The sequence below is a fragment of the Carcharodon carcharias genome, chromosome 30 (genome assembly GCF_017639515.1).
Source record: "Carcharodon carcharias isolate sCarCar2 chromosome 30, sCarCar2.pri, whole genome shotgun sequence".
NCBI classification, from domain to species: Eukaryota; Metazoa; Chordata; class Chondrichthyes; order Lamniformes; family Lamnidae; genus Carcharodon; species Carcharodon carcharias.
Genome location: NC_054496.1, coordinates 19227991 through 19247209, shown reverse-complemented (window position 1 = coordinate 19247209; position 19219 = coordinate 19227991). Strand labels below are relative to the sequence as shown.

The window sequence follows — 19219 nt, the reverse complement described above, 5'->3', positions numbered from 1 at the left end:
ACATCTGCACAGAACACTGCACATTTAGAACACACAAGAAACTGTGGGGAATCAAGATGCTACAGGACATTTGGGAAAGCTAAACAGGAGATTGATGAGGTAAATTAAGAATTTATGGTGGGAGGTTTACCTTGCCCCATTCCCTCCAAGAGCCTCTTTCATACATTATAAATTCTTGTTACAAGTAGCCTGCAGACATTTTTTTCCTCTGAGAGACCTCCCTCATTCAAAGTTCTGAACAACAATCAGGGTCTGCATCCAACAGTCCTCACCGGGGAAAATTCTTATCAAGAACATCCATTGAGTACGTTTCTAAACATCACTTCAAATATAAACGAACAAAAAGGGAGGATTCTCAGACACTGACAAGTGTAAATTTACTTTCCCTTGTAACATTTAGAGTTGTGACAATTCAATAGAGTATGCTTCCTCTGAAGATCCCACTTGTTACAGTTGCCCACCCAATTTACATTATCACTCATTGACACATATACTGTGGCCACAGGAGGTCAGAGGCTAGGTATTCTACAGCAAGTAACTCACCTCCTGACTCCCCCCTGCAAAGCATCTCCACCATCTACAATGCAGAAAGTCAGGACTGTGATGGAATTGTCTCTATTTGCCTGCAACTCCAACACTCAAATTCAACACCATTCAGGACAAAGAAGCCCACCTGACTGGCACCCCAACCAAGACATTAAACATTCACTCCCCCTGGTTGGCAAGTGGGCTGATTGGCATGGAGAGTGCACCAGTTGATGACTGACAGTTAACTGCTAAGCATGATCAGTTGCAATGTCTCTACCAGAGTCCACTTGCCAACCAATCAGCTCTCCTTTCATACAGTATAAAGCATTGCTCTTTAAACCATTTGGTATTCTTGTGAATTGTCCTGATGAGTGCATAATGAAAAGCTTCATCAACAAAAGTCTCCTTTTTTCGCAATTGCTTATCTTTACTAATGAAGTTATTTAAGACAGAACTAACCACTTAATTTGGAGATGTGAATGCTATTCGCTTATGCTCAAGGGATCCTCAAAGTTGATCAAATAGTTGGGGCAGTAAGAGAAAAGAACCTACCCATACGTTGCATTCTTGGATGTTGCCTGGCCAAAACTGCCCTTGTTATCAGCAATACCATTTCCAATGTGGATGCAGTTGTTTCAAACAGGGCTTAACTGCACATTTCAAGGTCTCCCCACTGCAACAACTTCAATTAATAATGCAACATGGCATCAAGGTGAAGTCGAGACCACACCAAGCAGTAACTGGATTTGTGATGCGAACTGTAGATAGTTCTAGCCCCAAGGGTCTGAATGTTTCCTTTGGAGACATGATTTGCCAGGCTGTATCCTCTAGTACCCATAAGCAAACTGGTGTCTCATGCCCACACCTGACTAGGGTCTAGAAGAGTGCAAATCTTAACAGTTTCAGAACACGAAAGAAATCTCAATTAGATATACTATCTCAGAATAGGCTTCCACTCTAAGACTGATGCATGAAACTCCCATGCTTAGTTTGATACTAGTTTCATCCCTTAGAGGAGCATACGTATTGGAAAGCAGCAAACGTGGCAGAACATGAACTGGAGTTCAGAACGTAAAGATCAGCATTCAACTGATGCCCCACCATTTGCCAAAACAGACAGATCATGGGCTAAAAACTGCACGTGTTAATAAACTGCACAAAATTATAGGATGACATGTAGATGTTTCTACATCAATAAGCTTCCAAAAACTTGCATCAAACCTAAAAGGTCAATATTCCTAAATGCTGCTCTCCTTGTATAAATGGGAAGAATAAACCCATTTGTAGGAAATTGAAGCAGAAAACCATTCAATTAACAAAATCATTGTTCGATGGTGATTTAACATTTGAAACTTTTCCCTAAACATCTAACTTAAGTGAAAGTAGTTACCTGGCATTTGCATTGTTCTTCTTTGATTTTTTTGGCTGTTGCTCCTTAGCTTTGCTCTTCTTCTTTTCCTCCACATCCTCTTTCTTTTTCTTTTCCTCTTTCTTGTCTTTTTCCTTCTCTTTCTTTTTCTCTTCTTTCTTGTCCTTTTCCTTTTTCTTTGGTTTTGACAGTTGTGGTTGGGAAAGGGCAGCCAGCTGCTCATGCACCGCTTTCAACTGTGTGGCACAAAACAATGCTCGTCAGACTTAATTACAGTTCACTTGAACAAAATGTTGAACCCACGTGAACAGTTTGCATGCATTTGCCATAACACACAGCTGTTATTAAGTATTTATTTGCTCGAGTCGATGGGTGCACATCCACCCAAAGTAAAGGTCAAGGGGGCTGGGAAATACTTTTTTAAAATAAAACAATTTGTACCCTGACATTATCAAGCATTCTAAAGGTCAGGTATGACACAGGCCAGATGCAGTGCAGAGCACTTCCTACAAAATTCTCAAATGCCCGCAATTGCATATTGCATTTATAGCGGCCAGGTCAAGAGAATTCAGGTACAATTTTCTCTTTGCATATTCAGCACTTTTTAGATGATAGGATGAAATCATATGATAGCAATGCTAATCTTCACAGCTCATTCCTTTGGTTCCACAATGAATGCAGGCAAGTCATTCTATACTATTACAGCAATGTTAAAAACTGCAGTTTACTTGTAAAATCAGACTGTTGCCAACCATTCTTATCTGTCGTCTGGTTAAGAGGAGAGCCAGCCTCTAACATTGTATCTGGCTTACCCCTTGGCTGCCATAACTTGCCCTTATCCCAACAGACAAATACAATTGAGGCCAGGCATCTAAATTAATGACCATCCTAGGTGGGTACATTCATGTGCTTGACTCCATTAACATATATTCAGGGTTAAGCTTGTTCAACCACTGGTATCACAAGAAACAGATTACAATTAAATGCCTCAACAAGTGGGAAGGCACTAAAATGTCAACACCCACATGGAAAATTGCAAAGTTTCAAGTCGTATTTCTACATAAGGAGAAGCATGGACTTCAGATTAAGCAGAGGATTTGACCCATGAATAAAATGATTAAAATGCAGCATTACCAGTTCACAATTTTAACCTCAAGTTACAAACACACAACTATTGGCTCAGGTCATTCTCATTAAAAACACTCGGTAGAAATTTAATCAAAAACAAAAGGCAACCGATTCAGAAAACATCTCAATCGATCCAAGTAGTATGTCAGTTTCTATACATTTCAAAAAGGGCATTTATAATTTATTCTCCAGTGGAAAGTGGATGAAATCAAGAATGTTAATTCAGAACTCAAACCAGTCCCTCAAGATTTCAATTTGTATCAGAAGGAAAAAAATGGGCCCATGTACATTGTATCACTCGTGATAGGTGCCATCAATAACACCACCAGGGCTAAAAACAGGCTGGAAAATGAATGCAAAGTCACCTGATTCTAAATGATCTTATCAAGGCAAACTCCAAACTTTTACCTTTGAGAGAAATTCACTCAATACTGACTCAACTACAAGCTTAAAAATGCTTCCCATGTAAATTCAGCCCTTTTGTTTCCATTCAACTAAACAGAGCCAATATGAAATAATTCTAAAAATACAGCATGTGACCACTCTGATGTCATTGCAACTTGACAATTTGATGAAATTTGATGACAACAAGATGGAATACACAATGACATCCCAAATGAAGTCAGACATTCTGCAAAGAGCTTGTCTTCTAGGAAAAAAGCTAAAGCAACATCTTAACCGATGTGGGTGTACTTACAACACATGGACTGCATGGGGACAAAGCTGCTGGACTGGGTCTGCGGAAGGGGGTGAGGGAGCCAAGAGGGAAAAACATACTTGACCTCATCCTTACCAATCTGCCTGCCGCAGATCCATCTGTCCAAGACAGTATCAGTAGGAGTGACCACTGCACAGCCACTGTCGAGATGAAGTCCCACCTTCACATTGAGGATACCTTCCATTGTATTGTGTGGCACCACCACCATGCTAAATGGGATACATTTCAAACAGATCTAGTAACTCAAGACTGGGCATCCATAAGGCGCTGTGGGCCATCTGCAGCAACATAACTGTACTCGAACACAATCTGTAGCCTCATGGCCCAGCATATCCCCTACTCTACCATTACCACCAAGCCAAGAGATCAACCCTGGTTCAATGAAGAGTGCAGGAGGGCATGCCAGGAGCAGCACTAGGCATACCTAAAATTGAGGTGTCAACCTGGTGAAGCTATAACACAGCACTACTTGCATACAAACAGCCTAAGCAACAAGTGATAGACAGAACTAAGCAATCCATCAACCAATGGATCAGTCTAAGCTCTGCAGTCCTGCCACATCCAGTCGTGAATGGTGGTAGGCAAATTGAACTCACTGGAGGAGTAGGCTCGACAAATATCCCCACCCTCGATGACGGAGAAGCCCAGCATATCAGTGCAAAAGATAAGGCTGAAGCATTTACTACAATCTTCAGTCAGAAGTGCCATGTGGATGATCCATCTCGGCCTCCTCCGGATGTCTCCACAGCATCACAGATACCAGTCTTCAGTCAATTCGATTCACTCCACTTGATATCAAGAAACAGCTGAAAGCGCTGGATACTGCAAAGGCTATGGATCCTGACAATATTCCAATAGTATTGAAGACTTGTGCTCCAGAACTTGCTACACTCCTAGCCAAGCTGTTCCAGTACAGCTACAACACTAGCATCTACCCAACTATGTGGAAAATTGCCCAGGTATGTCCTGTCCACAAAAAGGATAAATCCAACCCGGTCAATTATCACCCCATCAGTCTACTCTCAAACATCAGTAAAGTAACGGAAGAGGTCATCAAAGAGTGCTATCAAGCTGCACTTGCGTAGCAATAACCTGTTCACTGACGCTCAGTTTGGGTTCCGTCGAAACCACTCGGCTCCTGACCTCATTACAGCCTTGGTTCAAACATGGGCAAAAGAGCTAACTCCTGAGGTGCGGCGAGAGTGACTGCCCTTAACATCAAGGCCGTATTTGACCAAGTGCAGCATCAAAGAGCCCTAGCAACACTGCAGTCAATGGGAATCAAGGACAAAACTCTCCGCTGGGTGGAGTCAAACCTAGCACAAAGGAAGGTGGTTGTGGTTGTTGCAGGGCAGTTATCTCAGCTGCAGGACATCATTGCAGGAGCTCCCCAGGGTAATGTCCTCAGCCCAACCATCTTCAGCTGCTTCATCAATGACCTTCCTCCCATTAAAGGTCAGAAGTGGGGATGCTCGCTGATGATCCCACAATGTTCAGCATCATTCGAGACTCCTCTGATACTGAAGCAGTCCATGTCCAAATGCAGAAAGACCTGGACAATATCAAAGCTTGGGCTGACAAGTGGCAAGTAACATTCGAGCCACACAAGTGCCAGGCAATGACCATCTCCAACAAGATAATCTAGCCATTGCCCCTTCACGTTCAATAGCATTGCCATCATTGAATACCCCACTAACATCCTGGGGGGTTAACACTGACCAGAAACTGAACTGGACTAGCCATATAAATACTGTAGCCACAAGAGGAGGTCAGAGGCTAGGAATTGAGAGACAAGTAACTCACCTCCTGACTCCTCAAAGCCTGTCCACCATCGACAAGGCACAAGTCACAAGTGTGATGGAATACTACCCATTTGCCTGGATGAGTGCAGCTCCCACAACACAAGCTTAATACCATCCAGGATGAAGCAGCCCACTTGATTGGCACCATGTCTACATTCACTCCCTCCACCACTAACGCACAGTAGCAGCAGTGTGGACCATATACAAGATGCACTGTAGAAATTCACCAAGACTTCTTAGACAGCAACTTCCAAACCCATGACCACTACCATATAGAAGGACTAGGGCAGCAGATAGATGGAAACACCACCACCTGGAAGTTCCCCTCCAAGTTACTCACCATCCTGACTTGGAAATATATCGCTGCTCCTTCACTGTAGTTGGATCAAAATCCTGGAACTCCCTTCCTAACAGCACTGTGGATGTACCTACACCATATGGACTGCAGGGGTTCAAGAAGGCAGCGCACCACCACCTTCTGAAGGGCAATTCGGGATGGGCAATAAATGCTGGCCTAGCCAGCGACACCCATTTCACGTGAATGAATAAAACGTTGAGACTTTAATGTATCTGAATATCATTTAGGTGAAAAAAAACAAAAATGAATCAGGATTACAGGATTTTGGCAGTATGAAAAGAACTGAACTACTTTATAGTGCAGGTGGGAAACTTTCCAAAGCATTCCAAAACATTTCTGCAATTCTGCCGCTTCAAGATTTTGGCAAAACCTTTTTGGTCTGTGCTTAGTTGGTAGGGAGATTTCACAATTACTTGGAGTCCAGTAGGATTGAACATATAAATCAGATCAGCTCCAAACTTCTAATTCACCATCTAGCCCCACGTTCATTTTTTTTTTTTGAACCACAGTTTGAAAATTATGCTCCAGATTTCGTTACAGCCTTTGTCCAATGAGCAAGAAAGTTGCATTCCAGAGCTGAGAAGAAAGTGACTGCCCTTGTCATCAAGGCTGCATTTGATGAGTGTGGCATCAAGGAATCTTATCAAGATTGAAGTCAATGAAAATTAGTGGGGGGCTCACCCCACTGGATGGAGTCATAGCTAGCACAAAGGATGATAGCTGTGGTTGCTATTGCACGAGTTCCTAAGGGTCGTGTACTAGGCCTAATCATCTTCAGCTGCTTCAATGACATTTCAACACAAGGTCAGAAGTGGGGGTGTTTGCTAATAATTTCAGTGCTCAGGTTTACTCACAGCTCCTCAGATACTCAAGTACTCCATGCCTACACATAACAAGACCCAGACAACATTCAGACTTGGGATAAGTGGCAAGTAACATACAACCCACTTAAGTACTGGGCAACAACTAATTCCAACAAGAGAGAATCTAGCCATCTCCCTTTGATGGTCAATGGCATTAGCATTGTTGAATCCCCACCAACATCCTGGGGGTCACCACTGACCAGAAAATTAACTGGACCAGCCACATAAATACTGCATCTACAAGAGCAGGTCAAAGGCTGGAAAATTTTAGTGAGTAATCGTTTCCTGACTTTCCAAAGCCTGCCTAACAACGCAATGGAACACTCTGCCCTTGCCTGGATGGGTGCAGCTCCAACAATGCTCAAGCAGCTCGACACCATCCAGGGCAAAGCAACAACCCACTTGATCGGCATCTCATCCTCCACTCCCGCACAGGTGCAGTGGTGTGTACTGTCTACAAGATGCACTGCAACAACTCACCAAGTTGTCTTCAAAAGCACCTTCCAAACCTGTGACCTCCACCACCTCGAAGGCCAAAGACAACTTGGGACAGCATGGGAACACCACCACCTACAAGTTCCCCTCCAAGCCTCACACCATCCTGGCTTTATACTACATTGCTGCTCTTTCACTGTCGATGGATCGAAATCCTGGAACTGTCTTCCTAACAACATTGTGGGATTATCTACACCACATGTGCTACAGCGGTTCAAGGTGGCAGCCCACCAAGGCCTTAGGGGACTATTAGGGGTGGGTATAATACATGCTGGCCTTGCCAGCGACATGCAAATCCCATAAGTAAAAACTAATTACAAATAGAAAGTTTATAGGCAATAGTGGGTTATACAGAAAGCTCTTTTCTTAATATTCAAGCCCAGTGAGGGAAATTTGTCACTGGGCCTATATATGTAAGTGGATTTCAAGCTCATATAGTTATCCCAATTGTGCACTTAATCAAATTTGATATAACCCAAGAATACTTAAAGCTGTCAACAATTATATAAACGGGAATCAAGCCAAAAATTGTGTTTGGTCCTGTTTTAACATTTGTTCTTGGGCAGTTTCCCACAGTTCCAATCCAGTGTCCCACCCATCACTACAGGAGCTTCAGGCTGTTAAGGATAATGTTTTTAGTACAACCTTAAAAAAGAAAAATCAGGTGTGCATAAAGTAATGCACGAGACCAATGCAGGAATCGAAAAACGCCATCAGAACAGTCAAAAAATATTGAAGTCGTAATTATGTTTGGGTTCCAAACTTTTAAGAACCGATGAAATAGAAATTGGGATCTAAAGAGACGTGAGGACATGAAAGAAAGGAGGCCGCAAAAGGATATAAATGAAACAGAGCAGGGACAAGTGGCCAGGGATATCACTCCTGGGGGACAAACAGCAATTTTTGGTTGATCTGCATGGCCCATTAGTGTCGCAGTTTCTTTGTAAAGCTGTGCGATCCAAGCAAGTATGGGGAGTCCATACGGACATTCCAAGTTAAATCATATGAAAGTGTGTGTCACGGCACACTGGGAATACTGCACTGTAATATCAAGCCCCACTGTTCTTCGAGTCGTAGCAAATGTGACAAGTTTGACCAAACTACCAGATTGCCCCAATTCTACTTGTTTCATTTAGTTTAACAGAATCCGAGCACCAGGTTTGTAAACTTAATATGTTAATTATTGTTTATTGAACAAATTGTCTTTAACTAGTGGCAAAAGAAATATGAACTGCTAACTTCTAACTCAATAACTGAAACTCTTAAACCCCTACACATAAACACATACACACACAAGACACACGAAACATGGGTTTTAAGGGTCAGATAAAACAGTTCAATAGCACAAATCCAGAGGACAGGATTAGATAGGTTTATTTTGATTGATGTCTTCCAAATTCCTTGCAGGTGGTCACCTAGGACTTTCTGTTTGTGGTTCACTGGTTGAAAACTTGCTTTTCAATGTATCTACTGGTGATTTTTCTACTTTTGCTCTTAACAGGGGTTTTCAGAGAAAGAAGGTTACAGGGATGTGAGGGATAGCCAGCTAGCTATTATGGCAGAGTTGCTGGAATCTTACAAACACAGGCTAGGAGCTGTTCTGCCTGCACTGTTACCCTACCTGGTCACGAGCCAATTAAATTGCTGTCGTTCGGCAGTTCCCCCTAGTTCAGAACTTCTTTCCGGCAGCATCCTGTTCTCTTATGGCACCTTATATTCCAGGGTAGCAACACTGTAGATATTCTCATCCTGTTCCAGCGAACAGGTCATTCAGCTGCAACCATGGTAGTTTTTTTTTTAAAGCCACAGTCCAATTTTAAAGTCTCAGTCCAAGGAAAATAAAAAAATAGGTTCTTTACATGTGGGATGGGTAGAATTATGAAGCTGCCTCCCCAGATCTAGAGTACATTTGCTTGCAGGTGAAGACAGCATTTCACATGAACATTCTAGCAGCCGGTGCTCAAATAGGGACACAACATCTCATTCATGAACTAACCAGTGTAATCAACTAGGAAGGAAATTATAAACATGTGGAAAACAATGCAGTAACAAAGGGACAATGTTATCAATAATTTAGCTTGCAACAAAAAGAGGGCCACACTCAAATGGTTCATGAACACCATCTCAATCCCAGATGCAATGACACTTTTAATCAATGGAATTTCATTTATTAGTGTAAATGTACACATACATTTTGGCGAGGGAAGTATTCAAAATTTGAGCCTTTTACCAAAATAAGCTTGATCCAAAAACACTTGTACCGATACATTAGCAATACAATCAGGAGCAAAGTATTATATTTGCTGTTAGTATACTGACCATTGTAATTTCCAGCAATAGAAATTTTCCTAGAGTTTACATTAGGGAACGAAAATAATTGTAACATTTACCACAAAAAATTATTTCAGGGCTGTTTATTTTCTGTACATTCACTTGCCTACTACTGATATAGAAGTGCAGGTGTGATGAATGCCAGGGTATGAAAAGCAACCAGAAGCGCTTTATTTAAACAATGGCCTCAGAATCAGTACCTGTTCTTGAAGCTCAGCCAGCCTCTGTGCCCGCTCCTCCTCAGAATCATCTGTGCTACTGTCACTGTCAGAAGAGCTGTCACTGCTACTGTCACTTGAGGATGAGGATGACACCTGGTTAGTTGGAGGTGGCACAGGAGGAGGAGATGGAACAACTGGTTCAACAGGCTCATCTGGCATTTTTGCAAAACGCATCTCAAATACATCCTGGAAAAAACAAAACCCCAAAAATAAGAAAGAAAGTTTTTCCCTCCTTGACCTGTTTTGACATACAGCTTTTTATGTGCTGTGTTTTGAAGAGTGACCAAGTGATTCAACACTTTGGTACTAAGCCCTGACCAAATACCACATAGCAAGTCTGGTGCTGCTTAAAGCCCATTATTTTCCACACGACAAATGCCCTACTGAAGAAGCCAGGTTGAAGTATTTTCTCGCATGAGCATCAGAGGAATTGGAACAGCAAGTTGAGCCTGGGCTCAAAGTCACTTCTCCAAAAGGTTTGCTTATGATCAACACTGTCAGAAGTATTAGCAGAGGCACTTTCTGCTTCCGATGGTTGGGAATGCATTCTATGCCAAGAGTAAAAAAAAGCGCTATATGGAGGAAATTGCGTAAAGAGATGAACGCCCTTTTAAGCTTTACTAACTTGAGCATTAGTGAAAGGCAGCCATTCATTGCATTGTGCTCATTTCAGTGGGTTGCTCTTCAGCTGGTCTCGTGTTATAATCCCACTCCCCTTATCCCTTTCCTATATAATTTTAAATTCTTCCTTTTCAAATACACGTCACTTTATAGTTTCTATATTCCACATCACAATAACCTCAGTCAGAAAAATTCTTATTTCTCTTTCAGTTCTCAAAATAATCCTGCAGTTCAGGGAGGCAGCTTACCACCACCTTCTCAAGGGCAATTAGGGATGGGCATTAAATGATGGCCTTGCCAGCGATGCCCACATCCCATACATGAATAAGAAGAATTAAAAATTGTTACCAATTGGCAAAACAGTGGAAATAATCTTTCACTATTTGCCCTTTCATGGTTTTAATAATCTATTAGAATATTCCTCAACCTTTCGTTTCAGTTAAGACAATTTGAATCATTCTTCATGACTTCTTTGGTAGCGTGGTATTGAATCATCATTGTTCCCTTTTCACAGCTCCAATATAGGGTAACCAGAACTGAACACCATCTTCTAACTGTCCCCTGATAAATGGCAGCTAGTAATTCAATGGAATTACTAATTCAAGCTAGTAATGGAAGTAATCATTACTTCCAGTTTTATTGACAGTGATTCAATGTGTGAAGAGTACATTTGTATAGCACCTTTCACATCCTCAGAATCTCCCAAAGGCAATGTAGGCAAAAACAGCAGTTTGCACAAAGCAACGTCCCACTCACAGCAATAAGATCAATAACTTAATCTGTTTTTGAATGGTATTAGTTGAGGAGAAAGTTGGCCAGGAGCTCCAATTCTCTTTGAATAGAAACGTGAGGTTTCAAATCCAACTGAGCAGACAGGCGAATCCTCAGTGTATAATTTGAAAGATCGCACCTCCAACAATGGAAATCCCTGTCAGTACGACACTCAAAGTGTCAATCTGAATTATGTGCTTAAGTCTCTGGATTGTATCATGAACCTTCTGACTCAGCAGCAACAGCATGATCACTTAGCCTAGGCCGATTCTGCAAAACCCTTGGGCATTTTATCTTAGCTCAAGAACGTGAACTCACCATCATTGCACCAAACCACATATTTATCTTTAAGCAATTTACATTTCAAGAGCAAACATGAAGAGGGATAAAGCAGAAGGCCTTACGGGCCAATGGACAAAATTCATTGCAATATATCCCTTTTAAGAACCAGATACCAACCTGCAGTTTTCTTGCCATGGCTACCACTTCATGATCAGGGGGATTGTATTTGTAACAATTGGAGAACATCAACCGAACATCTGCTGCAAATTCTTGAGCATCACCATACTGTCTGTTGTCCATTTTTGACTAGAAGCAGAACAGAAAGAAAATGTCAAAACTCATTGCTTGCAATTCACAAAACATATTAAAGTACCTAATTGTTCCCAAATGATTGTAAGTGCCTTTTTTAAAAACTGTTGGGATTAGAGAACTAATTCCAATCGAAAGGCCTCCACAAAAAACTCTAGAGGGGGAGCCCTCCAGAATTGGGTTGACTAGAGACAAACAATTATACCAAGAGTATTAGAATCACTGTCCAACAAGAATCTACAATTCTAGAGCAACCACGTGTCAAAACTAACCACATGGTCTGAGTGAATCCTTTCAGACAGAGGCAACATAGCACAAAACAGCTTGCTGCTGACTCGATTTATTTTTTTCTGAAGGCTTTTAAGAAGCATTGCATTCCTCAGTTCAGAATATAGCTCTAATTTGAAATGTAAAATCTAATCTTTTTTATAGAAATTAGTTTTATATAAACAGCAGGCAATACGCAAAGCAAGATTCTCTCAATAATAATCCAATATCCCTCTGCTCACATATCTAGAACACATCCAAAGATGTTAAGCAGCAATTCCTTTTCCCCAAAGTTCATGCCAAGTGCATGCTCATCATTTATGTAAAGCTCTCACTTCAATGCATCTATTTTACTGCTCCAGTGCGCTTCATCGTCCTCAACAGCATTTAAGCACAGAACAAAGGCCATTAGGTCCTTCCCCTCCCCCCACACCCAACATAAAATTCTATTCTGCTCCATAAACTGCCACCCCCTACATCCACCTACTCCCAAACGAAGAACAATATTTTCTAATGACACCTACATGGATCCTAAAATGCTAATAAACGGTCTTTCCAGTTGTCTTTCAGGTATAATCTGATAAATGCAGTGTTGCATGGAACATTAATTTTCAATTTTTTAAATACCTGGATGAGAACAGATGATATTTATGCATCTCCCAGTGCTACATACAGGTCACCTCTCCCCCCCGCACACCCCCCCCACCACCCCGACTGAAGTTGTAAACACTTACCTATTCTATATCTACTCCCACCCCCCTTTTCAATGTTTGTTTCAATGCTCCTTTCTTGGTTCTCAAGTCCTGATAATGGTTTGCCTTTCCCTCCATAAAAGGCAAATGGAAACCAAGTCCAGTGAAGAAAGAACACCATTCCAGGTCTCAGGATATCCCATAGCACTTTACAACCAATTCAAAACCGTTAAAACGTAGTCATTGTTGTAATACGGTAAACGAGGCAGCCAATTTGCACATAGCAAATTAGAGAAGTGATGTAATAGCAATCTAACTCCAGAAAGTAGAAATTCCCAGCACAGAAGGTGGGCTTACATATTCCATTATAAACCCACATTACATCTAGTTTGTATTTGTGAGTAATTGGACACAGTCATCAATGTAGGCACTGAACTACTGAACATGCAGAGGCACACAGAGCTTGTGAAATAGTCACAATGAGCCAACAGGACCTCTAGAAAGTAACAATTATGTCATCATCGGCCAACAAGATTGATAGAGTAATATTTGGAACGGTCATGACATTACTAGCCACTAAGATTGCCCAAAGCAACATTTTATTTATATATAGAAAACAAATAATGTTAAAAAATACATTTAGGAAATTAAATACCTTTAGGAATGGATTGTTTGTTTCTATTGAGCTAAGAGACACAGGCTGCAACATTGGGACCTAACAGAAAATTAACATGTAAACATGAACGATTTTGTAAGCAAATTCAATCAATCCAGCTCACATTTATGAGCAGACTACATTTCAAAATCTAAAACTACTGTGGACCTACAAAATCTGACCGGGCCTCCAATGCAAAGCCTAATGCAATCAAAAAAATCTAATGGCTCATCTCACAGAATCAGTATAGGTAAATGACAGAGCATAAGTTAAGAAAACACTGCAGTCTTTTATTCCTACGTCTGCTGCAGTGAAGGCTTGTACACATTCACTTTCCTAGCATCATGTCCTTGCTCATTTTTAAATTCTTGAATCATAAAGTTTCCTCTGTTCTTGTTGGATCTCACGCATCCTGAAACTTTACAGTTTATGATGCCATTTAAAACCCTCTCCCAAGTTTCATTTCATTTCTGTACAATTCCTCTATCTGGCCTCACAGCTGGTCTGAACATCTATTGTACTCCAGGCATTTCTACATTCTCCACATGGATGAGGCTATTAGCATCACCTTCAAACTGCAACAAATTAATGCGTTTTACAAAGAGGCAGCACAGAAGTAATGGGTCGAATGGCTTCTGGATTATATGATTTGAGAACTTTTTCCAGGCTTCTCCAAGGTCCAAGTAACTGCTCCTGAAATTAACCAGTTTCAGAATTTAACCCTTACTTTCTACAGTGGGTTCAGGTCATGTAAATGAAAATGTGAAAATACGCAAGGAATGTTATTAATTCAGTTATCGTTAAGAAATCCTTTTTAATGTCTCCCTTTTTAATTCACCAGTCTTCTGATCCCACACAAGGTTTAAATGATACAGCAACATTGCCATTTCGATCACCACAAAGCCAAAAGTACCTGACAAGGGAGGAGCATTGAAAGCAGGGACATCACTAATAGGGTCAGAATAATCAAGTGGAGAGGCAGTCAGGAGAAAGAGCCAAAAACACTGAAATGGGATCAAAGATCAGAAATAAAAGCATCCCCAAGAAATATCCCAAAATATTTACTGTCTTTGCAAAACAGCTATAAATGACAAACATTTGTATTTCTTTCAAACTTGAAACTTCTAGGATTCAAAACGGGCAGGCTCACCATTAAAACATTTTTCAAAATCAACTCAGCGAAAGTTGTCTAACACTGTAATAAACTCATTCTCACACTGGCCCAGTAAGAAAATCATTCCATGTAATCAAACTAGAGCTACAAGCTAGACTAGTGATAATACTATAATGTAAGTTGCAGCTTTAAGACTTGCAACTTATGATACTGAATGAAATGGCAAATTTTCTGTGGTGTCATAGAGGTCTACAACACAGCAAAAGGCCCGAGTCTGCACTGGTAAACAAGTACCTAACTAAGTCTAATCCTATTTTCCAGCACTAGGCCCATAGCCTTGTATGCCATGGCATCGCAAGTGCACATCCATAAATGTTTAGGGTTTCTGCCTCTACCATCCTTTCAGGCAGAGAGTTCCAGATTCCCACCACCCTCTTGGTGAAAAAAATTCCTCACATCCCCTCTAAACCTCCTGCCCCTTACCTTAAATCTATTTTTTGATTTATCTGGTTATTGATCCCTCCATCATGGGGAAATGTTCCTTCCTGTCTGCCCTATCTATGCCCCTCAATCATGTACCCCCTCAATCTCCTCTGCTCCAGGAAAAATAAGCCCAGTCTATCCAATCTCTCCTCATAACTAAAACTCTCCAGCCCTGGCAACATCCTGGTAAATCTCCTCTGCACTCTATTGCAGTCACATCTTCCCTATAATGCGGATTCCAGAACTGCACGCAATATTCTAGCTGTGACCTAACCAGCGTTTTATACAGTTCCAGCATTACCTCCCTGCTCTTATATTCTAAGTCTCGGCTAATAAAGGCAAGTATCCCATATGCCTTCTGAACCACCTTATCTACCTGTCCCGCTACCTTAAGAGGCCGCTGGACATGCACACCAAGGTCTCTCTGATCCTCGGTACTTCCCAGGATCCTACCATTCATCGTGTATTCCCATGCCTTGTTTTACCTTTTCCAAGTGCATCACCTCACACTTATCCAGATTAAATTCCATTTGCCACTGATCAGCCCATCTGACCAGCCCCGTAACATCCTCCTATAATCCAAGGCTATCCTCTTCACTATTTACCACCCCACCAATTTCTGTGTCATTTGCGAACTTACTGATCAACCCTCCTACATTCAAGCCTAAATTGTTTATATATACCACAAACAGCAAGGGACCCAACACTAATCCTTGTGGAGCCCCAGCGGACACAGGCATCCAGTCACAAAAACATCCCTCGACCACTACCCTCTGCTTCCTGCCACTCAGCCAATTCTGGATCCAATTTGCCAAACTGCCTTGGATCCCATGGGGTCTTACCTTTGTTATCAGTTGCCCATGCAGGACCCTATCAAAAGCCTTGCTGAAGTCCAAGTAGACTACATCAAATGCATTGCCCTCATCTGCACACCGAGTCACCTCTTCGAAAAATTCAATCAAATTGGTCAGACATGACCTCCCCTTAACAAAACCATGCTGACTGTCCTTGATTAATCCCTGCCTCTCCAAGTGTAGATTAATTCTGTCCCTCAGAATTGCTTCCAATAGTTTCCATACCACTAAGATTAGACTGACTTGCTTGTAGTTCCCTGGTTAATCCCTTCCTCCCTTCTTGAATAATGATACCACATTGGCTGTCCTCCGGTCCTCTGGCCACAGGAGGGGTGCCGGAGAGGTATTGAAAATTATTGCCAGTGCCCCGACTACCTCCTCCCTTGCCTCACTCAACAGCCTGGGAACATTTCATCCAGGCCTAGAGATTTATCTACTTTTAAGCCTGCCAGACCACTTAGAACCTCCTCCCTTTCTATGCTAATTTTTTAAATTATATCATAGTCCTTCTGCTTAATTTCCCTACCCACGTCATCCATCTCACTTATGAACACCGACAAAGTATTAATTTAGAACCCTACCTACGTCTTCCGGCTCCACGCACAAATTACCACTACAGTCCTTAATGGGCCCTACTCTTTCCCTATTTATCCTTACTCAATGTACTTGTAAAATAACTTTGGATTTTCCTTTATTTTACCTGCCAATGCTTTTTCATGCCCCCTTTTTGCTCTCCTAATTTCCTTTTTAAGTTCTCCCCCACATATACTAACTCTAGGGCTTCCACTGTTTTGAGCCCTCAGTATCTGCCACAAGCCTCCCTTTTTCTCTTTTTCCTTCGACATCCAGGGTTCGTTCCCTGGTTTGGTTGGTCGTACCCTTTGTCTTTACTGGAATATGTTAGCCCTGTACTCTCCCTATTTCCTTCTTGAATGAGTCCCACTGTAGATTTACCTAAAAGTAAAACAAAAACAGAATTACCTGGAAAAACTCAGCAGGTCTGGCAGCATCGGCGGAGAAGAGAAGAGTTGACATTTCTAGTCCTCATGACCCTTCAACATTTACCTAAAAGTAGCTGCTCCCAGTCCGCTCTGGCCAAATCATGTCTGACCTTATTAAAATCGGCCTTTCCCCAATTTAGAACTCTGATTTCTGGCCCATCTTTGTCCTTTTCCATAACAACCTTGAATCTAACGGAGTTATGATCACTATCTGCAAAATGCTCCCCCAATGATCCCCCTACCACTTTCCCAACTTCATTCCCTAAAATTAAGTCCAGGACTGTCCCCTTTCTCGTAGGATCTTCTACGTACTGGCTTGAAAAGCTCTTCTGGATGCATTTTAAGAATTCCACTCCCTCTAAACCTATCACACTATGAATAACCCAGTTAATGTTGGGGAAGTTGAAATCCCCCACTACTAGTACACTATTATTTTTACACTTCTCTGAAATTTGCCTACATATCTGCTCTTCTATTTCTCTCTGTTTGGGGTCCTATAGTACACTCCCAGCAATGTGATCGCTCCTTTTTTGTTTTTCAGTTCTGCCCATATGGCTTCATTTGAAGAGCCTAAGGTGTTATCCCTCCTTACTGCTGTAATTGATTCCTTGATCAATATTGCAATAACCCCTCCTCTTTTACCTCCTTCCCCGTCTCACCTGAAGACCCTATTATCCTGGAATATTGAGCTGCTGATCCTGCCCCTCTCTCAACCATGTCTTTGTGACAGCAATGACATGATATTTCCATGTGTTAATTTGTGCCCTCAACTCATGATGCTCAAGTTTGAAAATAATTTGAAGCAAATAACTTTAATTGTGGAGTAAGACCAGTTACATTTCAATTACATGCACCTGATTAATACAAATACACATTTTGATGTCCGCGTATAACATACTTTGTGAGTTAAGTATTCATGCCATTGTTCATAATCTTGACATGATCTTATGAAACCAAACTCTGAAGAACCATATTAACATCATTGATTCTTACCTAGAATGCAGGAGAGAAAAAAATCTACTACACTCAATGCATTTAAGGTTATACTGGGATTTCTCTGCAACACAGGAGATAAGGCTCAAATCTTTTGATAGAGTGAGAAACATCAAAAGGGTATGTATTAAGGACAAGTAGAAGAAAGAGAAAGGAAGGAAAAAGCATAGAGAGACAAGAACTATAGATGTATCCTCTTTGCTATGTTTGGCACGGTAGCTGTTAGAATTTACAACCTGCCAAAGAACAGTAATGGTACAGATAATGTTACCATGCCACCATTAAATTATTCATAGGTGATTTGAGTTTTATGAGTACAAGTTCAGTATCTCTCTTTTCAGCAGTCTCATTGACAAACAACCATGTGCATTTTAAATTAATGATAGCAATAGTTTCAATGGTGAGCGACCTTCTCCAGCAATCTCATTGGCTAGCAATCACATTACCTTTAAAATCTTATTGAAGCTTCCAATCTCAATGACCAATATTATTCACATTCTGTTCCTGTAGCTTTGTTACAATCACTTACTGCTGGCAATCACTTCAGCCATCAGACTGTTCGATGTTTGAGGGAGCTCTAGACCAATGCCAGTAAGGCAGGTCAAGAATGTCAGGGATTCAGGTTTTATTTTATACAGTAACAGTTCATTTCTCCATTAATTATGTGGCTGTTTGTGATAGTGAAGCCTATTGGTTTTGTTCAATAATTAATCAACATGGATATTACCATGGGGAATAAATCACATTACCAATCTATAGTCACCACACCCCTGGTAGCCATATGTTTAGTGATCAGAACACAGCTGAATTTTTTTTCCCCGAATTTCTCCAAGATCATAAATATGCAGCACACAGATGGCTAATGGGTTAACAAGAAACACAAATACTTAGTATTAAAAAAATCTCAAAATCTTAGTCTGTAAGCAACTAATAGATCCAAGGATAACTGCTTCAGCTGTGACAAGGGAGTAATTGGAAAGGGAACAGGGAGCTAGTAACAATTGCCATCAAATATACTCTCAACCTGTTGAACTATTGAAAATTTACAATTTCAAACACTGTCACAGAAATAGAAGAGCCTAAGAACTAATTGATTGTTTCACAGTCACATGGTTCCAGGGATATTTCTTTGAGCACTGAATTGCATTCCAATGTGATACTCATTGCCAAATTTGTTGCTCTTGCAGGGGAATAAACTGAGGAAGTTGCTCCCTGGGACATCAGTAAAACTTCCACACGGTGAAAACAGAATTGGACTTGGTTAGTCAACCTGAATAGGTGTCCCTAATTATAAGCAGATGGAATTACAGGATGTAATATGGCCCTCAAAAACATAAGCAAAATCCAAGTAATGCCACTTTTTC

General features: G+C 41.1%; 1 protein-coding gene across 6 annotated transcripts in view; it reads right to left on the bottom strand.

Moving 5' to 3' along the window:
• The window catches only part of brd4 (bromodomain containing 4), a 171865-nt gene that overhangs the window by 56698 nt on the left and 95948 nt on the right, over positions 1-19219 (bottom strand). For all 6 annotated transcript variants that reach the window (XM_041177092.1, XM_041177091.1, XM_041177090.1 and 3 more), the window contains 3 exons: positions 11665-11793; positions 9793-9999; positions 1919-2133 (listed from right to left, as the gene is read on the bottom strand). In XM_041177092.1, coding sequence (XP_041033026.1) covers positions 1919-2133; positions 9793-9999; positions 11665-11793 — 551 coding nt within the window. The remainder of the gene's footprint in view (positions 1-1918; positions 2134-9792; positions 10000-11664; positions 11794-19219) is intronic.